This window comes from Gigantopelta aegis, chromosome 6 (assembly GCF_016097555.1).
Source record: "Gigantopelta aegis isolate Gae_Host chromosome 6, Gae_host_genome, whole genome shotgun sequence".
Taxonomy (NCBI): domain Eukaryota; kingdom Metazoa; phylum Mollusca; class Gastropoda; order Neomphalida; family Peltospiridae; genus Gigantopelta; species Gigantopelta aegis.
Window position 1 is genome coordinate 41,083,952 of NC_054704.1, and position 20,005 is coordinate 41,103,956.

The window sequence follows — 20,005 nt, forward strand, 5'->3', positions numbered from 1 at the left end:
TGGGAACACTTAATCATGTTATTCCTTCAAAGAGGATTTCAGAAGCTTAAAGCTCTTGTTTGTATTTGAGCTATCTAGAGTAGAAAAAAAAATACTGTTACCCATTGTTATCTTGTACCTGTCTCAAGATTCACATGCTACTGTCAAATTGCATTATTTATACTAGCTTTTCTTCATGTTCATCTGTTTGTGACTGTGTTGTGCTTTGATTGTCACTAGGTGCCATTGTGTAGAAGGATTTTCAACGTAACAATGAGCAATAGACCATCGGTCCACCGATTGTATTCATGGATATGTTGTCCTGTCCAAAAATGTATGCATGTCTTGTCAAATTTATCAAAGTGTTCAACAGCATTGAAAATATTGTTTTTCTGCCATTATACTGTGTATGGCATGAAGTAGCCCAGTAGTAAAGTGCTCACCTGATGGCATGATCAATCTAACATCGATCCCCATCATTAGGCCCATTGGACTTTTTTTTTTCTAGCATGTGCTTCACAACTGGTTAACAAAGGATGTGGTATGTACTATCCTGTCTGTGGGGTGGTGCATATAAAAGATCCCGTGCTGCTAATTGAAAAGAGTAACCCATTGTGTGGCAGCAGCAGGTTTCATCTTGTTATCTGTGTGGTCCTTAATCACATATTTGACACCATATAATAGTTAATGAGTGTGTTGTTAAAGCATTTCTTCCTTTCTTAAGTACTGCCAGCTAGTGCATCGTGACTGGTATACGGCTGTGGTATGTGCTATCCTGTTGAAGGGGTGGTGCATATAAAAGATACCTTACTACTAATGGGAAAATGTGGCTAATTTTCTCTAAGACTAGTTATATGTCAAAATTACCAAATGTTTGGCATCCAGTAGCCGATGATTTAAAAATGAAATTTTGTATGTAGCTTTAAATCATATTTTACTTTAATGGCGATTTACCCATTTTTGACAGAGTTATGGCCCTTGAATGTAGGAGATACAAACATTTTTTTTCCAGGACTTGTTTTTTGCAATGCCTTGAGATATTGAGCTGAAAGTTTATATATAGCAGCTAAGCTTTATTATGTATTGTTTGACTTACAAGGCAATTTATCCATTTTTGATATATTATACAATGTAGTTATAGCCATTGACGTGGAAATATGTTGGGCCCTGTAAGGGACATGTATTGCTTTAGCAATATTCTCAGAATGCTTGTTTTAATTATTTTTTATTTATCCATCCCTGTCACACACATCCAAATCCATTGTCTGTCTATTACAGATGTACAAAATTGTTGAACTAACTTAACAACAAAATGAACACCCATAAGCATAAACAATAATATTGAGAAACTGAGTATGTAAACAGTTCCAACCACTAATGTAGTGTCAGTGGTACCACAAAAAAAAAAACCCTGTATGTTACAAAATGTTACAGGTAATTAAGCTAATCATATGATCCTAATATGTTAATCCTAATTAAAGGTATATTGCAGTGTGGTATTTGAGGCTTAGGCTTATCATTTTAATCATAACATTTTGGAACAACAATATCAACACCAGTCCAGACTCCGAGGCAATCTGCCCACTTGAAGTGTGATTGTTACTTGAAGCCACTTAGCTGGCTTACTGGAGTCTTTTCCATTCCAGCCAGTGTTTCATAACAGGTATGGCCATTGAAAGAAATGACCTTAGCAAGTGTGCAAAGACAAAAACACATTCAGGGCACAATACTGTATGAGGGGGCGAGACGTAGCCTAGTGGTAAAGCGCTCGCTTGATGCGTGGCCGGTCTAGGATCCATCTCTGTCAGTGAGCCCATTGGGCTATTTCTCATTCCAGCCAGTGCACCATGACTGATATATCAAAGGCCATGGTATGTGTTATCTTGTCTGTGGGATGGTGCCATATAACCGTAAATAAAATGTGTTGAGTGTGTCATTAAATAAAACTTTTTTTTTTCATTCTGTTAAGCAACTTCAAATTCATGTGGAACTGCCATTTTGTTATGTGGTGAAAGTTAAAGTTAGTGTGTACACTACTAAAGCACATTGATTTATTACTGTAGAATACTTTATTTTCGCGGGATCAAATTTTTGCGATTTAATGAAAATGGGTCAATTCGCGAACATTTATTTTTGCGAATCTCCCAACCCCCATCAATAAAAAAACGAAGTACAGATGTCAATAATTTTGTTTTAAAAACGGAACTTAGTTTTGCTGGTTGTTACGCTAATCTGTAGAACTAATCCTACATGTACACATGAGTGCTATACACATAAAACAATAGTTTGCCTGCTTTAACCAATCAAGACTTTATTGTCCTTATAATTGTTATAAAAACAAAAACCGAAAACAAACAAAACGAAATTTGAAGGCACAAGCTACTAGTACTCAGTAACTTAAGTTTGATTGAAACAATATTTATTGCCGTCAAAATACTAGTTCAAAACGGTTTGTGATTGGCTAACAGGTCAAAAATTAAAATAAAATTGTGAAACATCTGAACAGATTATTTTCACTTCCACATTTTTAATATACTGTGATAATGCATGTTTACTTCCGTCGTTGAACACTTGTAGACTCTGTCCGATGAACTGATCGCTAGCCCATGCGAAGGAAAACAGCATAAAGCTTTTTAGTGTCAGTATTGTTTTATTATCATGTATGTACTTACAGTCGTGTTCTTGATTTAAAGTTTTAAACAGCTTTTGTGTTTTGTGGTTTGTTCCGTGACAGGAGGGAGCACCGCTTTGTTACTACTAGCCTCGTACATCGGAAACTAATGTGGTATAGTTGAACGAGACTACATATTTTTTTACTTTTTTTGTCGGCCTTTATAAAACGTTTATTTTCGCGTGGAAAAACGCGAAAATAAATTCCACGCGAAAATAAAGTATTATACAGTAATCATCGGCTGTTGGATGTCAAACATTTGGTAATTCTGACATACAGCCCTCTACATTAATGTTTTCATCTAGGAGCCAGATGGCACATACTTGTATTTTTATAGAGATGGTATGAAATGTTTTAGTGGCCAAATGAAAAAAAAATGGTCGCATATGTGATCAGATTGGTTGCAATTTAGAGGGCGGCTGACATATAGTCTTAGAAAGCAAACCCGTTACTTCCCATTAGTAGCAAGGAATCTTTTATATGCGTTTTCCCACAGACAGGATATCACATACCATGGCCTTTGATTTACCAGTTATGGTGCACTGGCTGGAACGAGGTCATGTGGTGAATCTACAATCTAAAAGTTGCAAACTTGAGGATGACCAGACCTTTATTGATGTATTCTATGTTGTTCGAGACTGATTTTTTTGACACTCGAAATGGAAATGTTTTTTTTTAACGACACACTCAACACATTTTATTTATGGTTATATGGTGTCAGACATATGGTTAAGGACCACACAGATATTGAAGGAGGAAACCCGCTGTCGCCACTTCATGGGCTACTCTTTTCGATTAGCAGCAAGGGATCTTTTATATGCACCATCCCATAGACAGGATAGCATATACACGACCTTTGATGTACCAGTCGTGGTGCACTAGCTGGAGCGAGAATTGTTTTGACACTGATGCTCAGACTAATGTGTGAATATAAATGTCAGATAATAAGATGGGACGACAGGCAAACCAAATCTCCCAACCTATGATGATGTTAACCAGAAAATCCAGTCGGGATGGTAGTATTTTGATTGACATAAAACAAATGAAATAAAATGCACAAGTATATATTAAGAATGCATGCCCATGCATTTATAGAATAATTGAGGTAACAATTTAACTCAGTCAGTTGAGTGCTCGCTTGAGATGCTGGCGTCACAGGATTGAATCATCTCAGTTGATCCTTTCAACTAAATGTATTTTTTTCTCATTCCAACCAGTGCACCACAACTGGTCAAAGGTTGTGGTATGTGCTTTCCTGTCTATGAAAAAGTGCATATAAAAGATCCCTTGCTGCATTAGGAAAAATGTAGTGAGTTTCATCTCTAAGACTATATGTAAAAATTAACAAATTGGGAGATAACCATATGGAGTTTTTAGACTTGCGGGTGTTATTGTCTATTTGATCCCGCAAATGTCATTTGTGACCGAAGGCATTAGCCTGAGGTCAAAAATGAAACATTTGCGGGCATCAAACAGACAATAACACCCGCAAATCTAAAAACTCCATATGGTTATGTCCATTGTAAACTGGATCGTTTTTCAACAGAACTAACTGTATATTTGGCATTTCTTGAAAAAAATACCTGGCTACAATCTAACTGTAGACCCTTGAATCGTCAACTTCGCCTTTTCCAATTGCTAATGACGTCATTAGCTTTCCGTGTGTTATTGTCTATTTGATCCCGGAAAAAGAATGTAGTTAACCAATCACAATACAGAACACACTCACCATCAGTTTACAATGTTTGATATCCTATAGCCGATGAGTAATAAATAAATGTACTGTAATGGTGTCGTTAAACAAAACAAACGTTTTATAGAATAATTGCTAGTTAAAACTGACATACTTATTAGACTTGCAAATTCTTAGTAGTACAGAGTGTTCGTAATGTGAAATAACACATCAGCCTTGGTACTGAGTGTTCGTAATGTGAAATAATACATCAGCCTTGGTACTCAGTGTTCGTAATGTGAAATAACACATCAGCCTTGGTACTCAGTGTTCGTAATGTGAAATAACACATCAGCCTTGGTACTCAGTGTTCGTAATGTGAAATAATACATCAGCCTTGGTACTCAGTGTTCGTAATGTGAAATAATACATCAGCCTTGGTACTCAGTGTTCGTAATGTGAAATAATACATCAGCCGTGGTACTCAGTGTTCGTAATGTGAAATAATACATCAGTCTTGGTACTCAGTGTTTGTAATGTGAAATAATACATCAGCCTTGGTACTCAGTGTTTGTAATGTGAAATAATACATTAGCCTTGGTACTCAGTGTTTGTAATGTGAAATAACACATTAGCCTTGGTATTGAGTGTTTGTAATGTGAAATAATACATTAGCCTTGGTACCGAGTGTTTGTAATGTGAAATAATACATTAGTGTTGGCCGGTATGCTGTGTGTCTACACGCTGGCAGTTTTTGTCTAGTGGTTATTGCTGCTGTCAGAACTAATGCACGGTATAATAAAGGAGGTGATCAATAACACTGCATCGTAGCGGAGGTTGCTGAGGTCGTGTCCTCAATTGTTTGGGTGGCTTTTCTAGTTATTTTTGTAATTAAATTCAAATGAAGTTCAAGCACACTGTCCTGGGCCCATGAGTAGTCTTTCCAGTAATGGAAGGTCAGTAAGAGAGGTCAGTATGGTAACTACACCTGGCAATATAATTTTGCAGCTAACTTAGCACTATGATATCATAAAACCGTTGTAGGCTGTGACGTCACTAAGCCATACATCATAGCCCTTGATAATAAATAAACTGTGTAGCCATAGTCAAACCTGCTGTAGCAGCCACCTGTGTTATGAGACCACATTTTTATTATCACAAATCATCTAATATAGTATAAACGGACCTGTATGAAGCAGCCACACGTCTTAAAAGGCCAATTTTTGATACTGTCTTTTAGTCTTTTGGTAGTTGCTTAACACATATTTGATTATACTATGGAAAGTGTTGTATTTTAAACCAATTTTAACTTCTAAAGTAAATCACTTCTTTATTACCATATTCACCTTAGCAAGTACTACCCCAGTTACCCAACAATAAAAATTAATTGTGCTTGTACATTTTGGCTTAAGTCTGTTTTAATTTCTTCAATCTTTTTATTATTAAAGTCCCCAGCATGCTTAAGCCTCTCTCACAGTTCTCAGGTACATACATGTAATCTCTGAAAGACATAATGCCTGCTACTTTGTTTGTCCCAATAATGAATACTCCAGTAGTTGGAACTGGCCTCAACAGATCTGCCCTGAACACGAATAATTGGACTAGCTTATTAACCTGCAGTTCGCTGGTTATCTAAGAAAGGAGTTAATCTCCGGCTATTGATATTTTAACAAAGTGTTCCCCGATGCATTCTGGGCAGTTTGTTAGCCGCAGAAAGTTTGTTGTCACAAAACACAAGGGCCACAGTTGAGTGCGTGTAATTGTGGTAGGTGTTGAGGTTTGTCTCTCCGTGGAGTAAACACGGTGGTGGGAGACGGGATTATACCGCTACAACAACATGGTCACCTTTCACGTCCTTCCTAAAACACTGGTACGTTCGAACCTTTTTAATCATGAGTTTCTGCCTGTGTAGCAACCACTGGTAGAATAGTGTTTTAAGTGTGTTTTTATTTTTAAAAAATGACATATTTTTTATTATAAGAAGACATACCTTATTAATAATGTTATGTTCTGTAAATTTATTTGTTAAGTTGTGGTAAAAAAAAATTGTTTCTGTTTTTTTTGTGTTTTTTTTTGGGGGGGGGTAGTTGTTGTAGGGTTTTTTTGGGGGGAAGAGGATGGTGGGTGATGTTATTTCTTGTATTTTGTGTTGTTTATGAGGTTTAAAAAAGCAAAACAATTTTTTAATTTGAAAAAACCCTATTTATATACGATTTATATCGTTAATTTTAAAAGTACCATTATTTTGTAATTAAAATTTACAGTTTATTATTTGTTGTTATTTTATTATTTTGGTTCTATCCCCAAAAACATTTGTTATATTTATTGATGCATTTATAAACAGAATATGGTAGAACATGATTTTTTTTATTTTTTAAATGCCATGTTGTTTTGGGGTTTTTCACAGAAAAAAAAGAGTTAATATACAACTTAAGTTAGTTATTGTAGTTAGTTACTAAATCTGTTCGCTTTTATATTAGAAGTCATTTTCTCCATTTAAATTTTTCTTGATCCAAACCTGTTCTAGGATCATACATTGTTTTGGACTTGGATTTACCGTAAGCGGTTATGAAAGATTTATTGACCAGCTTTAAATGTCAAACATTACAATCTTTAGGAATTTATCAAGAGTTCTAATGACATCAAAGCACCATTATAACACCATTCAGGTGTTTATTGAGCACTCATGAAGCATTATGTAATGCCAGTTACAGCTACTACACTGTGTAAATCAACATCAATGTTCCTTTAATGGACTTTCTTTTTTTAGTCTCTCTTTGAGTGAGAAAAATATTTATTTTATATCTCAGGTGATCATTATCTTTGAAGTGGTGAGATCTAGCTCAATTGATGAATCCATTATCTTTTCTTTTTTCACCCCATCCCAGCCAGTGCTCTGTTAGAAAGTGTATATATAAGATCCCTGGATGATAATAGGAAAATGTGGCGGGAATCCTTTAAGACTATATTAGAATGATCAAATGTTTAACATCCAGTAGATGATGATTAATAAATCAGTGTTTGACATCAACCAGATTTGTGAACGTATTTTTTAAAGGGACATTCCCGAGTTTGCTGCATTGTAAGATGTTTGCGACTAATAAAATATTTCTACGATTAAACTTACATATTAAATATATTTTCTTGTTTAGAATATCAGTGTCTGTATATTCTATGTGTTTCTGGTTGTTTTAATATTTGTAAGAAGCCAAAACTGGATTTTGTCTTCAAATAATTTCGTACGTACGAAAAAAACTTTTTTAGGAAATAAAATCAAATTTAACCTAGTACAAATATTAGATCGATCAGAAACACGTTTAATATACAGCCACTAATATTTTATGCAGAAAGATATATTTGATATGTAATTACAGTCGTCAAAAAGTCTCTGTTAGTCGATAACATCTTAAAAATTGCAGCAAACTCAGGAATGTCCCTTTAAGAAGTATTAGCAGATAAGATAAGATATTTATTCTTTACTTCAGGTGGCCATTGCCCATTGTACATTTTGCAGTGTGTTTGTGTCACACATGGTACAAATAATATTTAAACATACAAATAGTTGTGCACATATAAATATATATATAGTTATACGTTTATTTAGTTATTAACATGAATACTCAATGTTCATCAGGGTAGTAACCTCAAGCATGTACTATTTGTATGTATACTTAAACACATATAATTATATTAGTAAAGTTATATATTATGGTATTTTGTTCTATTAAATATAACATTTGTTATTCTGTTGTTTTTAAAGGTGTGGTGTCATTAAATGAAATCAAACTTTAACTTTTAACTTTCATTATCTTTGTAAGTAGAAGGCTGTTTGAAAAAAGTAATCAGCAATGTCTATTGAAAATAGTGAGGTGTATAACCATAAACATTTAAAGTAGATGGCAGAGGTGGCCGCCTACTAATGAACACAGATATTTCTTCATGACATAAATATTTAATTAATGAGGTTATCATTCTGCTCTCATATACGTTTATGTAAGGGTTATTCTTTCCTGTCAAGTCTGTAGAGGAGTCTTGTGACCATGTTATTGGATCAGGAGACGATGGGTACATAAAAAAGCAAACTAAAGGGCAGTAGGGCTAGTAAATTTTTAATCATGTCTAGTAAATATTAAAAATCACTGATGCCATGGCTAGTGGATTTCATAAAAAAAATTCTTCAAGCCTTGGGGCAGGTTAGTATTTTTCTTTCACTTCAGTCAAGACCTTTAAGTAGGTGAAAATAGTGTGCATACATCATAGTAATTTAGATCAAAATGGGTCTGCATATCCCCCATGTTGTTTGACATGTGCTGAGTGAAAGTAGAAAATAATTCTGTCCTAGACAAAAACTATTGGCCCTGAGAAATACACAAATACCTCATAAGACTAGCTTAGGTTGAGCTTGTGATTGCACAGATCAATCGCCGACTGACTTTACAGCATTAGACTGCGATTGTAGCACGATCTGGTGTTACCTGAGTGCTCTTGCGATGGTGTTACGACAATCGATCAGCATCAGTTGGTGATTCAAAAATCATCCGTCACAAGAGTTCAATATGTCCTTGACCATCAGACTCTATGTGCAAATTTTACATATCACACAATTGTCATGAGATTTCTGCCATTTGTCACCTGAGTGATCCTGACCGTCAGATACTGATCTGTTTAATCACAAGGTCTGAGCATATACAGTGAAACCCATCTTAAACTGGACACCCTTGGGACCAAGACAAATGTCCGGTATTAAGAGGGATCTGGTTTAGAGAGTTTAAGTTCTGTCTTGGTTTTTAAAAAGGTGCTCTGTAAAACATCCGGTTTTGAGGGAATTCTGGTTTACAGAGGGTCCAGTCTTGAGAGGTTTTACTGTACTTAGAGTTGTCCTTAAAAGGAATTTGGGTAGCATACGAGTATTCTTTGACATCAACCAGATTTGTGAAATATTTTAACGTAGTATTAGTAGAATTACATAGTATATTGCTCTGTTAAATATAACATTGTTTGTGCTGTGTGTTTTTAAAGGTTGTTTATCGCTAGCTCAGTAATGGAACATCATAATGTAATCCTCTAGCAGAACAACAGAGTTTAATCTAGAAGTAAATATCAGACTTTAGTAGCATCTAGCATTATACTTTGATTCAATACTCAGGGTAAACTGCTCGCCAGTGCAGCATGACTGGTATATCAAAAGCTGTGGTACATGTATGTGCTATCCTGTCTGTGGGATAGTGCATGTGAAAGATCCCTAGTTACTAATGGGAAAATGTAGAGGGTTTCCTTTCTAAGACTATATGTCGGAATTACCAAATGTTTGATATGCAACAGCCAATGATTAATAAATGAATATGCTCTAGTGGTGTCATTTATACAAAACAAATAGTACTAGGCACAAAACTTTAATTCAGTGTTGTAGTAAAATATCAGACTAACCTAAAAAGATCATCCGACTTGGCCCAAGCGGATTAGTGGCCGGTAAAGTAATTAAATAATAATTTTAAATATTTTGCTTGAGAGGGGGTATTGGGGTGGGATGTTTTTTGGGGGGGGGTTTTCTCCCAGTCATGAGCAAAACTGGTTGTCCGGTTGTGAAATCTGGTAGCCTGTTTGTGAAATCTGGTAGCCCGGTTGTGAAATCTGGTAGCTCCGGTCGTGAAATCTGGTAGTTCTGGACGTCTAGTTACGGGATTTTTCCAACCCTGCCCTAGTAGTAGATCATAAGACATTAGTTCTGTGATAAAGCATCAGAATTGAACCCAGACTTTATTTAGTTCAAGTAAAAATCAAGTGACTTTACTTCTGTAGTACAACATCAGACACTAGTTTGGTGGTAAAGCATCAGACTTTAATTCAGACTTTATTTAGTTCAACTTGTGAAGCATCAGCCTTTAATTCTGCTGTACAACATGAGACATTAGTTCATTAGCAGAGTATATTACATTATGGGCCGAATTTACGAAGCCTGTTTTTCTTAAACACAGAGTAAATGTTTGTAGTTACATGCGTGTAAGTCTAAAACAGGCTTTGTAAATTCGGCCTGTTAGTTTATTTATAGTATTTTAAATGGCTTACACATTCCATACAAGACTGTTAGATGCAACCTTTTAATTTTACCTGCACTTCAAATGACTGGCTTTATTCATGAATTTTTTTTTTGGGGTTAAAAGATTTACCTTTCATAAAGTATTTCTATGTGAATAAACCCACATTATTTTTAGTGATGCCTTGGGTTACTCTGTTTTGACTGACACAAATATCTCTTTTATATCTCTTAATATTCCATTTGTAGATTGAATTTTGATATCATTGTCAGAATCGAAGATCAGAATATAAAATTACATTTGAACGCATGATTTAACATAGGCTGATTGTTCTGTTATTTTTCTTACTTGCAGACATGGTGGTTTTATAGACACAAGCTTTTGCTTGCGTTTATTATTGTCATATGAATAACTCGGGCATATTTGTTATAAATAATAAACTCCTGGCTTCATGCATCATTTGTTATTATTAATAATCAATATTTCGGAGCTGTTTATACATGGCAAAAAAAAGAGAAAAGAGTTTGTAGCCATTAAAACAGTGGAACTAACATACATAACATAACATACTAACATCTTTGTAATAAATCTATTAACCTATAAAACCAGTGGGTAGAAAATATAAATTGTTAGGTATAACATTATTATAGGCAAAGAACATTACAAAAAAGCAGGATGACTTGAAATGCACTGGATATATACAGAATTTCATTTTGCAATTTCAATACATGTAGTTAAAAAAGGCTACATTAGTCATGTAAAACATGGTGTAAAACATGAAAAAAAGAAGAAAATCATATTGTAATAAAAGTTGTTTATTGTTATTATGAAAAGTAAAGGGATGTCTATTTAACAACACCTCAACACATTTTTAAAAACCTATCTGCTTAACATCGGTTGTTATTTATGAAGACATTTTGCATTTTTTGTTTTGTTTGTTCAGTTTTGTAGGTTTTTGTTTTGCAATCAGAACTGTTGTCACTAAATCAATTACTTCTTTCAATTTATTTAATCCTATATGTGTTTAACACTGGTTCTCATTTATCAAGACTTCCATAATAATCATTTCACATTAATTTTGTTTTTCAGTAGTTTATTTTTGCAATCAAAACTGTCATTAACAAATCAATTACTTCTTTCATACTTCTCACAAATTAATTTTCCATAGTTGCAGTACATTAAGAATCCATAACTAAGTGCGCCATTCCAAAACAAATAAACAGAAAACCATGTTGTGAACAGTTCAATGATCCAAATAATGATTGTTTTTATCAACTTTACCCTTACCACTGTCATGTCTCTGCATGTGGTCATGGTCTTTAATTAATTTACTGTGACTGCATTTGTGTGCGAATGATCATTTAGTATGAATATTGTGACATGTCAAGCATAACATTGTGGCTCTAACTGAGCCTTGATTGAGCACTGAGCATTGATTGAGCATGTTATGGTAGTGTTAGATGTTGAGTCCAAAACTGCAGTGGTAAAGCACTCGCTTGATGTGCAGTCAGTTTAGGATCAATCCCCTTTGGTGACCCCATTGGGCTATTTCTTGTTCCAGCCAGTGCTGCACAACTGGTATAACAAAGACCGTGGTATGTACTATCCTGTCTGTGGGATGGTGCATATAGAAAAGAGTAGTCTATGAAGTGGCGACAGCGGGTTTCCTCTATCTATATCTGTGTGATCTTTAACCATATGTCTGACGCCATATAACCGTAAATAAAATGTGTTGAGTGCATCGTTAAATAAAACCATTTCCTTCCTTCCTGTTTATTTGTCTCAGTAGTTGCAAGAGCTGAAAATTAATCTTGTATTTTGTAAATGTTTAGCATATACTGAATGAAATGGTTAGGCCACTGATCTGAAATAGATAGTTTTTTTAACAGAGCTAGATCATTCTCTTGTACCCTGGGATCTAGACCATTTCTACATATTCATGAACATGTCACTTAAAGGTGCAGATCCTAGTTTTAACCCGTAAAAAATGGACACTAAGTTTAGTTCATTTACAAACATGTAACTCATGTGGATAAAGTTACAGTGAAAGAAGAGCCTGTGATGATAAAACAGGAAATATCCTTAAAAATAGACTAGATTTTGAATCAATAAACCGCTACTTCTCAGATGCACATGCTTTTTTTAAAAATATGACAAATGCATTTTTTGGTACTATTAACACCGGGATGACCAGAAACACATCGGTTCTACGAAAATGGATACTCTAAAGAATAAAATATAAGTAATGTTTGATTTCAGTGATCATAAAAGGCTCTAATATTGAAAAAATATGCTGTAGTGTTTAAAAACTTGGGTCTGTCCCTTTAAACGTGACCGATGACATGACATTTTCAACAATTTTATTGTAATATATATACTACTCAAAAGAATTTAAGGGTCAAAAATTTATAACCAAATAAGTTTCAGAGTGTATTAGATTGATGATGTAAACTACACCAAATTTTTTATTTATTGTTCCATATTTACAAAAAAACACAAATAAACGTCACTGTATACAAGAAAGTCACATGACATGCTGTCAAAGTTGAAGGTTGTCAAACATGGATTTTACACATTAGAACATTCGTTTAATAGTGTATGAATCCACCCCTGGCGCAAATACACTCGACACATCGTTGCCTCATGCTGTTGATCAGACGTCTGAAGAACTCTTGGGGAATGGCCTGCCACTCTGCCATAAGAAGTTGACCCAGATCATGAAGGTTGGCCGGAGGGGCATGGTTATCCCGAACTCTCTTGCCTAATTCATCCCAGGCGTTCTCTATTGGGACCAAGTCAGGCGAATATGCTGGCCAATCCATCCTGGCGATACCTTGTTGTCTGAGAAAGTCTGTTACCACCCTGGCGCGGTGGGGTCTGGCATTGTCATCCTGCAGAACTGCCCCGCCGCCAATCTGCTGAAGGCCTGGGAGAACCAACGGCCGGATAATCTCATTCAGATAGCGGATTCCATTCAGATTGCCATCCACCACATAGAGGGGGGTCCTGTGGTGGATAGAGATGCTGCCCCACACCATGACGCTGCCACCACCGAACCGGTGACGTTGTCTAACGTTAATGTCAGCGAAGCGCTCCCCAGGACGTCTGTAGACACAAACCCGACCGTCGTTGAACTGGAGACTAAACCTGGACTCATCACTCGACCCCACTGAACACGTTGCCACCGCAGATGAAGCATGCACCAGTGACATCTGGCCGTTCTGTGACGTGGTAGGAGTGGTGGTCGAACAGCCTGGCGACGGCAGCGTAGATTATTGGCTCTCAGACGATTGCGTATGGTTTGATCAGACACTCGAGTTTCAGTCGCAGTCCGCAGATTGTCACGTAATCGGCGTGCAGTGGTTGTGCGTTGACGTAGAGCCATATTGGTGATGTAGCGGTCCTCTCTATTTGTAGTGCTTCGGGGTCTTCCCGAACATGGACGATTTCGAACAGAATTCGTTGCTTGGTACCGTTGCCACAGTCGGCCAACGACACTCTGACTGACACCAAGTCTCAGAGCAACATTTCTTTGCGTATTGCCATCCTGAAGCCAAGCAATAGCCCTTCCTCGATCTTCGATAGTCAGTTGAAGTCGTACCATTGTCGAATTTGGAGTGTGCACCGTACACGAACGCAAGCTCCAATTATACGGAAATTCAGCATTGGGAACATGGAATACACGTGCAAAGCGTGCAAATGAAGCGTTTTGTGAAAAAGCAAGTTATGGGCACTTAGCAGACCTTTCGCTTTCGCCCTAATTTACGTGCAAATGTAAGCATGCTTTCGCCATTAGAACTAGTCAACAGTGTCAATGACAGTGGATTTTAATTCATTTATGGGTTGCTTAGACCCACTTTCGTCAAAATGGAACAATACCATGCGTGACATTATGGTCTAGCTAATATAATTGACATTCAGAAAATAATGTCGAAAATATCGTCTGACCCTTAAATTCTTTTGAGTAGTATATTTGGTTATTATTACACATTATAAACTATTTTCAGTTATTACAGCTTTTTTTATTGTTAACCAACACATTGCATAAAACCATTTGCTTCAATTGTTAATTTAACAAATCCAACATACATGTATTTCTTGTCCTAGTGTTTGAGGTCACTCAGAATAATTTTTATGTGAAACAAAAAAGGTACATACCTCAAAAACAAGGGTCAGTAGCTTTAATTACAGACACATGTGCAGGAATTTTAGCATGGGGGGTCTAGACATGCTCCCCCAAATATGTATTGAAAATTAAAAAGAACATTCCTTGAATGAGGGCGGGGGGGGGGGGGGGATTGTCCCCTAAAAGCCATTCCCTGCACATGTGCCTGCATTAATAATTTTTTCTTTTTTAAGTATTCAAGCATATTACATTTTTGCAGAATAGGGTTTATGTTAGTTTTTGCGTGTATGATCAACTGAGTTTGTATGCACATTGGTCATGAATGGCTAGCAATGAACACTAGTTTTCCCAGTTGTTGTAGTTAAGCAGGCAAGAAACAGATCAATCACTGTGATGTCTGATATAGTCAGTGCAATTCTAATTTGCAAGAAAAGATTTTTTTGCATTAGTAGTGTGGAAAATCATGGGGAGATTGGGAGATTTTCAACCAGTAAAGCTGTCATTGTGGTTGTGTTTTGCATTAGTAACACTGGTTAAATGAGGGGTGGGGGGGGGGGGGGGGCAGATTATGAATTTGTTAGTTGTAATGGTGTTTTGCATTAGTAACACCAGTTAAATAATGAGCGGATGTGATTATGATTTTGATAAAGTTGCAATTGTGTTTGGCATTAGTAACACATAAAATGATTGGGAGGGGAAAGCTAATTATGAGTATGTTAAAGTTGTGTGCTTGTGTCTTGCATTAGTAACATGTTAAATGGTGAGGAAGGGGAAATTGGGAGTTTGTTAAAATATGTCATTGGTATTTATATTTTGCATTAGTTAAATATTTTAAATTATCCTGAAAGATGTATGATTGGGGCTCTAATATAAATCTTGTTAAAATCTATTCTATACTCTTCAAAAAAAGTAGGGGAACTCTAATAAGAATTTACAATTGCCAAAATTGTAAGGTATATTGCTTGTGGGGGATGGTTATATGTTAATAGTGAATTAATTGGGCAAACATTACAACTGGTAGTTCAGTATTACAGTAGGTTTTATGACCACCAAAGATCTAGAAGGACGATTGGAGTCAGAAGTGAAATTTGAAAGTTGACGTTTTTTATCAGTAAATCGCAAATTCAAACAATAAAAATGACTAAAAACAAAACAATAACAACTGTATGATCAACAGAATGAAAAAGATTGACAGAAATAATGTTCCACAGTGATTAATTGACCTTCCTGGAAATTGTAAAAATCGATAATGACACCCCACGCACGTGTATGGGGCAACTGTGTGATGTACATGCAAACTATGGAATGTGTTTCAATGTGTTAATAAACAGACCTGAACATTCTTTACTAGGATGTCTGTGGTCAAAACGTATGTTTGGTCTAATAGCTGATATTAATATTGATATTTCAGGTTCCCCTACTTTTTTTGAAGAGTATATTTTGAAGACAATTTTGTTTTCTCTTTGCAGGAGGATCTTCTGGCCACTGATGACCTGTTTATTGATTACTTCAATGACTTCCTCGCTCTACCAGTAAGGACCACTCCTTTTTTAAATATTTGCTCAAATATAATTTTTTGGTTTTTAATTTTTTTTAATTATTATTATTTTTATTTTTTTCATTATTATTATTATTTTTTTTTTTTTTTTGCTTACATTTAAATTTCATTACCACTGTCTTAACACTGACATCATCTATTTGGACTCTTTGTCTAAGACAGGGGATAATGGTTAGTTGTTATATAGTGGTTAAGTGAAAGAGATGTCCAAAGCCCAGCCACTAGCCATGGCAGAGATTTGTATTGGGATGGACGTGCCAGAACCTTGATAGGATATAGGCACATAAATATAGTTTAAAATTAAGTAGAAGAGAAGTCGGTGTAGTTAACTGACTAAACTGTCTGGTCACCATGCAGACATCTGTCCATTCAAAGTTCACACACGGCCCCCACAGATACAACTTTGACATTGCTAACCATTGGTCTCGGGGTGGAGGTAGGTGTGGTTAAAATAAATGTTGGTAGAAGGTTCGTTTTATATTCATAGGCCTCAAATTTGGCAAATAAGACGGCAAGGCCATTTGGCTCAGGCCAATGGAGATTTATGAGGGGTTGGTGGGGGGGGGGGGGGGGGCTGGGGGCATTATAGTCACAGGGAATATCAACAAGGCAAACTTTAACAAATGTGTTAATATAATACAGCAGCACGGGGCTCGACCTTAGGTCTCACTACACAGATCACTTCCAGGTGAGAGTTCATTGATCACGGTCCACTATAGTTCCTAATTGGGACACATGTTATGGTTCACATATTCACTTCTAGGAAATGGTGAAGAATTAAAACAATATGTATGTTTAATGGTAAGCCTTCTGGCTGTATTTTGCCCATGTTATTTTGTAATATTGTGCATCGACCTTTTGGGACATGGGTATATAGCGCAAGTGACAGCCGGAGTGAATCGGTTAATGAACCACCTGTTCGGACCGGTACTACAGCCAGATGCGGTCATATAGCAAAAAACTGAGACGGAAATGTTCTCAATTTTGGAGTGAAAATAAATGCTTGTATAATGTATGTTCGCAATGGTGTATGTTATTAGTGCCATCGAGAACCCGTTCTATGGGCAATCTTCGCTTGAAGTTGGGCAGTTTAACATGGGTTTCAATGGCAGATGACATCTGTGTAGTGAGACCATAATGTAAAACATGAAATTACTGTTTATCCCAAAATATATAAGTTTAGCAAGCCAAAATGAAAATGTACTAGTGTAGCATCCTTATAAAAGGTAATTACATCGATGTGGATTTCAGCCAAGTGTATGGGGGCCCTATTTGGGTAAATATTGCAAACATGTCAATTTTATTTATTTTTATTCTTTTTATTTTTATTTTATTTTTATTTTTTAGGCGTGTGTGTGTCAGAATGTATATTCTAGTGTTCTTACATGTAATAAATAAATTGATCTGAGTGTCTAACACTGAGTTTCTTATTGTAAAAGGTCAAAATTCAAGGTCACAAGGTCAATATCCAAATTCACTCTAATTTCTGTGATTTTGTGCATAACGAGTTTTTTCGAATGTACAGTCATAGTAACAAACAGTTTTGATGGTATTGTGAATATATAACATAGTATTCTACTATGAAAGTAGAATTTGTATCTGCCATTAATAATATGTGGATCTTCATGCTGAAAAATACAGAAAAAAACTGGATTTCAACACTTCATTATGAAACAATTGTTGCCCATAGCAACAATTGATGGAAACTAATATTTTTAATGAACTAACTAGATAATTAGCTTCTTTGTATGTTCCCCATATCAGAACTACCAACAAGGTCATACATTACCATATAGTGGCTGCTTGTTTGATGGCCATCTATTGTGTGGATGACCAAGGAGTAACACTGTGATATGAAGTTTTATTGGATGGTATGGTGCATCTATCTTTTGGTGTATTGGTTAGAGTTCATAAGTTACATGGCTCTAGTATAGCTTTTCATGGTGTAAATGACCCAACTTATCAAACTGATTTCAAACCAAGTTTGACAAAATCGGTCACTAGACTTTAAGGTCTCACTACACAGATCACTTCCAGGTGAGAGTTCATTGATCACGGTCCACTATAGTTCCTAATTGGGACACATGTTATGGTTCACATATTCACTTCTAGGAAATGGTGAAGAATTAAAACAATATGTATGTTTAATGGTAAGCCTTCTGGCTGTATTTTGCCCATGTTATTTTGTAATATTGTGCATCGACCTTTTGGGACATGGGTATATAGCGCAAGTGACAGCCGGAGTGAATCGGTTAATGAACCACCTGTTCGGACCGGTACTACAGCCAGATGCGGTCATATAGCAAAAAACTGAGACGGAAATGTTCTCAATTTTGGAGTGAAAATAAATGCTTATATAATGTATGTTTGCAATGGTGTATGTTGTTAGTGCCAATGAGAACCCGTTCTATGGGCAATCTTCGCTTGAAGTTGGGCAGTTTAACATGGGTTTCAATGGCAGATGACATCTGTGTAGTGAGACCTTAACGGTAGCCCGGAATATTTTGACTACCAGTTTATCGCTAGGGCTACCAAATATCTAAACTTGGTTGTCCGCCAGGTTACTAAAATAGTGTCGGAAATAGAATAAAACTGATTTTCGTCAATTATTTCTTTCATATTAAACTGACAAGTAAATATTTTTTAAATATCTATTTAATGATACTCTACCTAATTTAGCATTTACTTGTCTGGGCTCTCATTGATGAACAAGGTGGTGTTTACTCTTGAAATTAAAAGAAATATGTCGATAAACAGGTGAGTTGTGCACTTTATTGGAACAGACTATAACAAATTTTGATGGACATGTGTCAATTTCACTTACCCTTAAACAAACTTTAAATTTAAAACTGCAAGTTAACTGGGTATTTTGAATTGCAGCATAAATTATTAATTATTATCAGCATATTTAGTGAATATAAATTCAGTATTAGAAATTTACACAATCTTGCAACCACTTAAAGGTGCTATATCATAGTTATATGTGAGCATCTGTTTGTGATAAAGATTCTTCAATAAAAATGTATTTTCTACTTGTAGATAAAATTATTTTGTTATAATTATTTATGGGCATATAGTTGAAGGTGTAGTCTTTAAATTGTAAAGCAAAATTTAATTTAGAAATTACTTGCAATAGCTGTCATTATTCAACTTGGAGATAGCTCCTTTAATACGGGTATAATAGATCACACTCAGAATGGTTCTTGACAGTTTTGCTCAAAAGTTACTTAGAAATGTCTACAAATATTTTGTTTTGTGAAAAGGATAGGGGTAAACTGTCATCAGAGACTGTCCCTCACATATTGCAACAGCACTGAAATTGACACATCATCAAAATGTGTTATAGTTTGTTCCAATAAAGGTCACAAATCACCTGTTTACTGACATCTTTCATTTAATTTTAAGAGTAAACACCACCTTGTACATCAGTGAGAGCCCAAACAAGTAAATACTAAATTAGGTAGAGTATCATTAAATAGATATTTACAAAATATTTACTTATCTGTTTAATATGAAAGACATCATTGATGAAAATCAGTTTTATTCTATTTCCGACACTACTTTTAGTCTTTTTTGGCACATTTGATTTAACAGTGTCATTAAATATTCATTCAGTAATGTAAATTGTTATAATTGTAGTTTTCATAAGTGTATATTTCACAGTATACTGCTCATGATTTAAAACAAAAACACCCTAAAACAAAATATTCAATTAAAATTAAATGATTTTTTTTTTTTTTAATTTATTAAAATTACGGGCTACCAATTTTTACTGAGGACTACCAGATTTTACAACCACTGAAAAACAACTGCAGCGCCCATTCAAAATAAATAAATGTGAACAGTTTCATATTTTTGTTATAAAAACAACTGCCAGGAGTCATGTTTGAGCATAAAGACCAATTATAAATAGTAACATGCAAACTAAGGCAAAGTCAGTTTGGCCATGAGACTGTTTAATTTT

General features: G+C 35.4%; 1 protein-coding gene across 5 annotated transcripts in view; it reads left to right on the forward strand.

The window, feature by feature from the left end:
* Positions 1-20,005, forward strand: part of LOC121373923 (regulator of G-protein signaling 22-like) — a 106,419-nt gene that overhangs the window by 31,475 nt on the left and 54,939 nt on the right. For all 5 annotated transcript variants that reach the window (XM_041500739.1, XM_041500740.1, XM_041500741.1 and 2 more), the window contains exon 4: positions 15,953-16,015. In XM_041500739.1, coding sequence (XP_041356673.1) covers positions 15,953-16,015 — 63 coding nt within the window. The remainder of the gene's footprint in view (positions 1-15,952; positions 16,016-20,005) is intronic.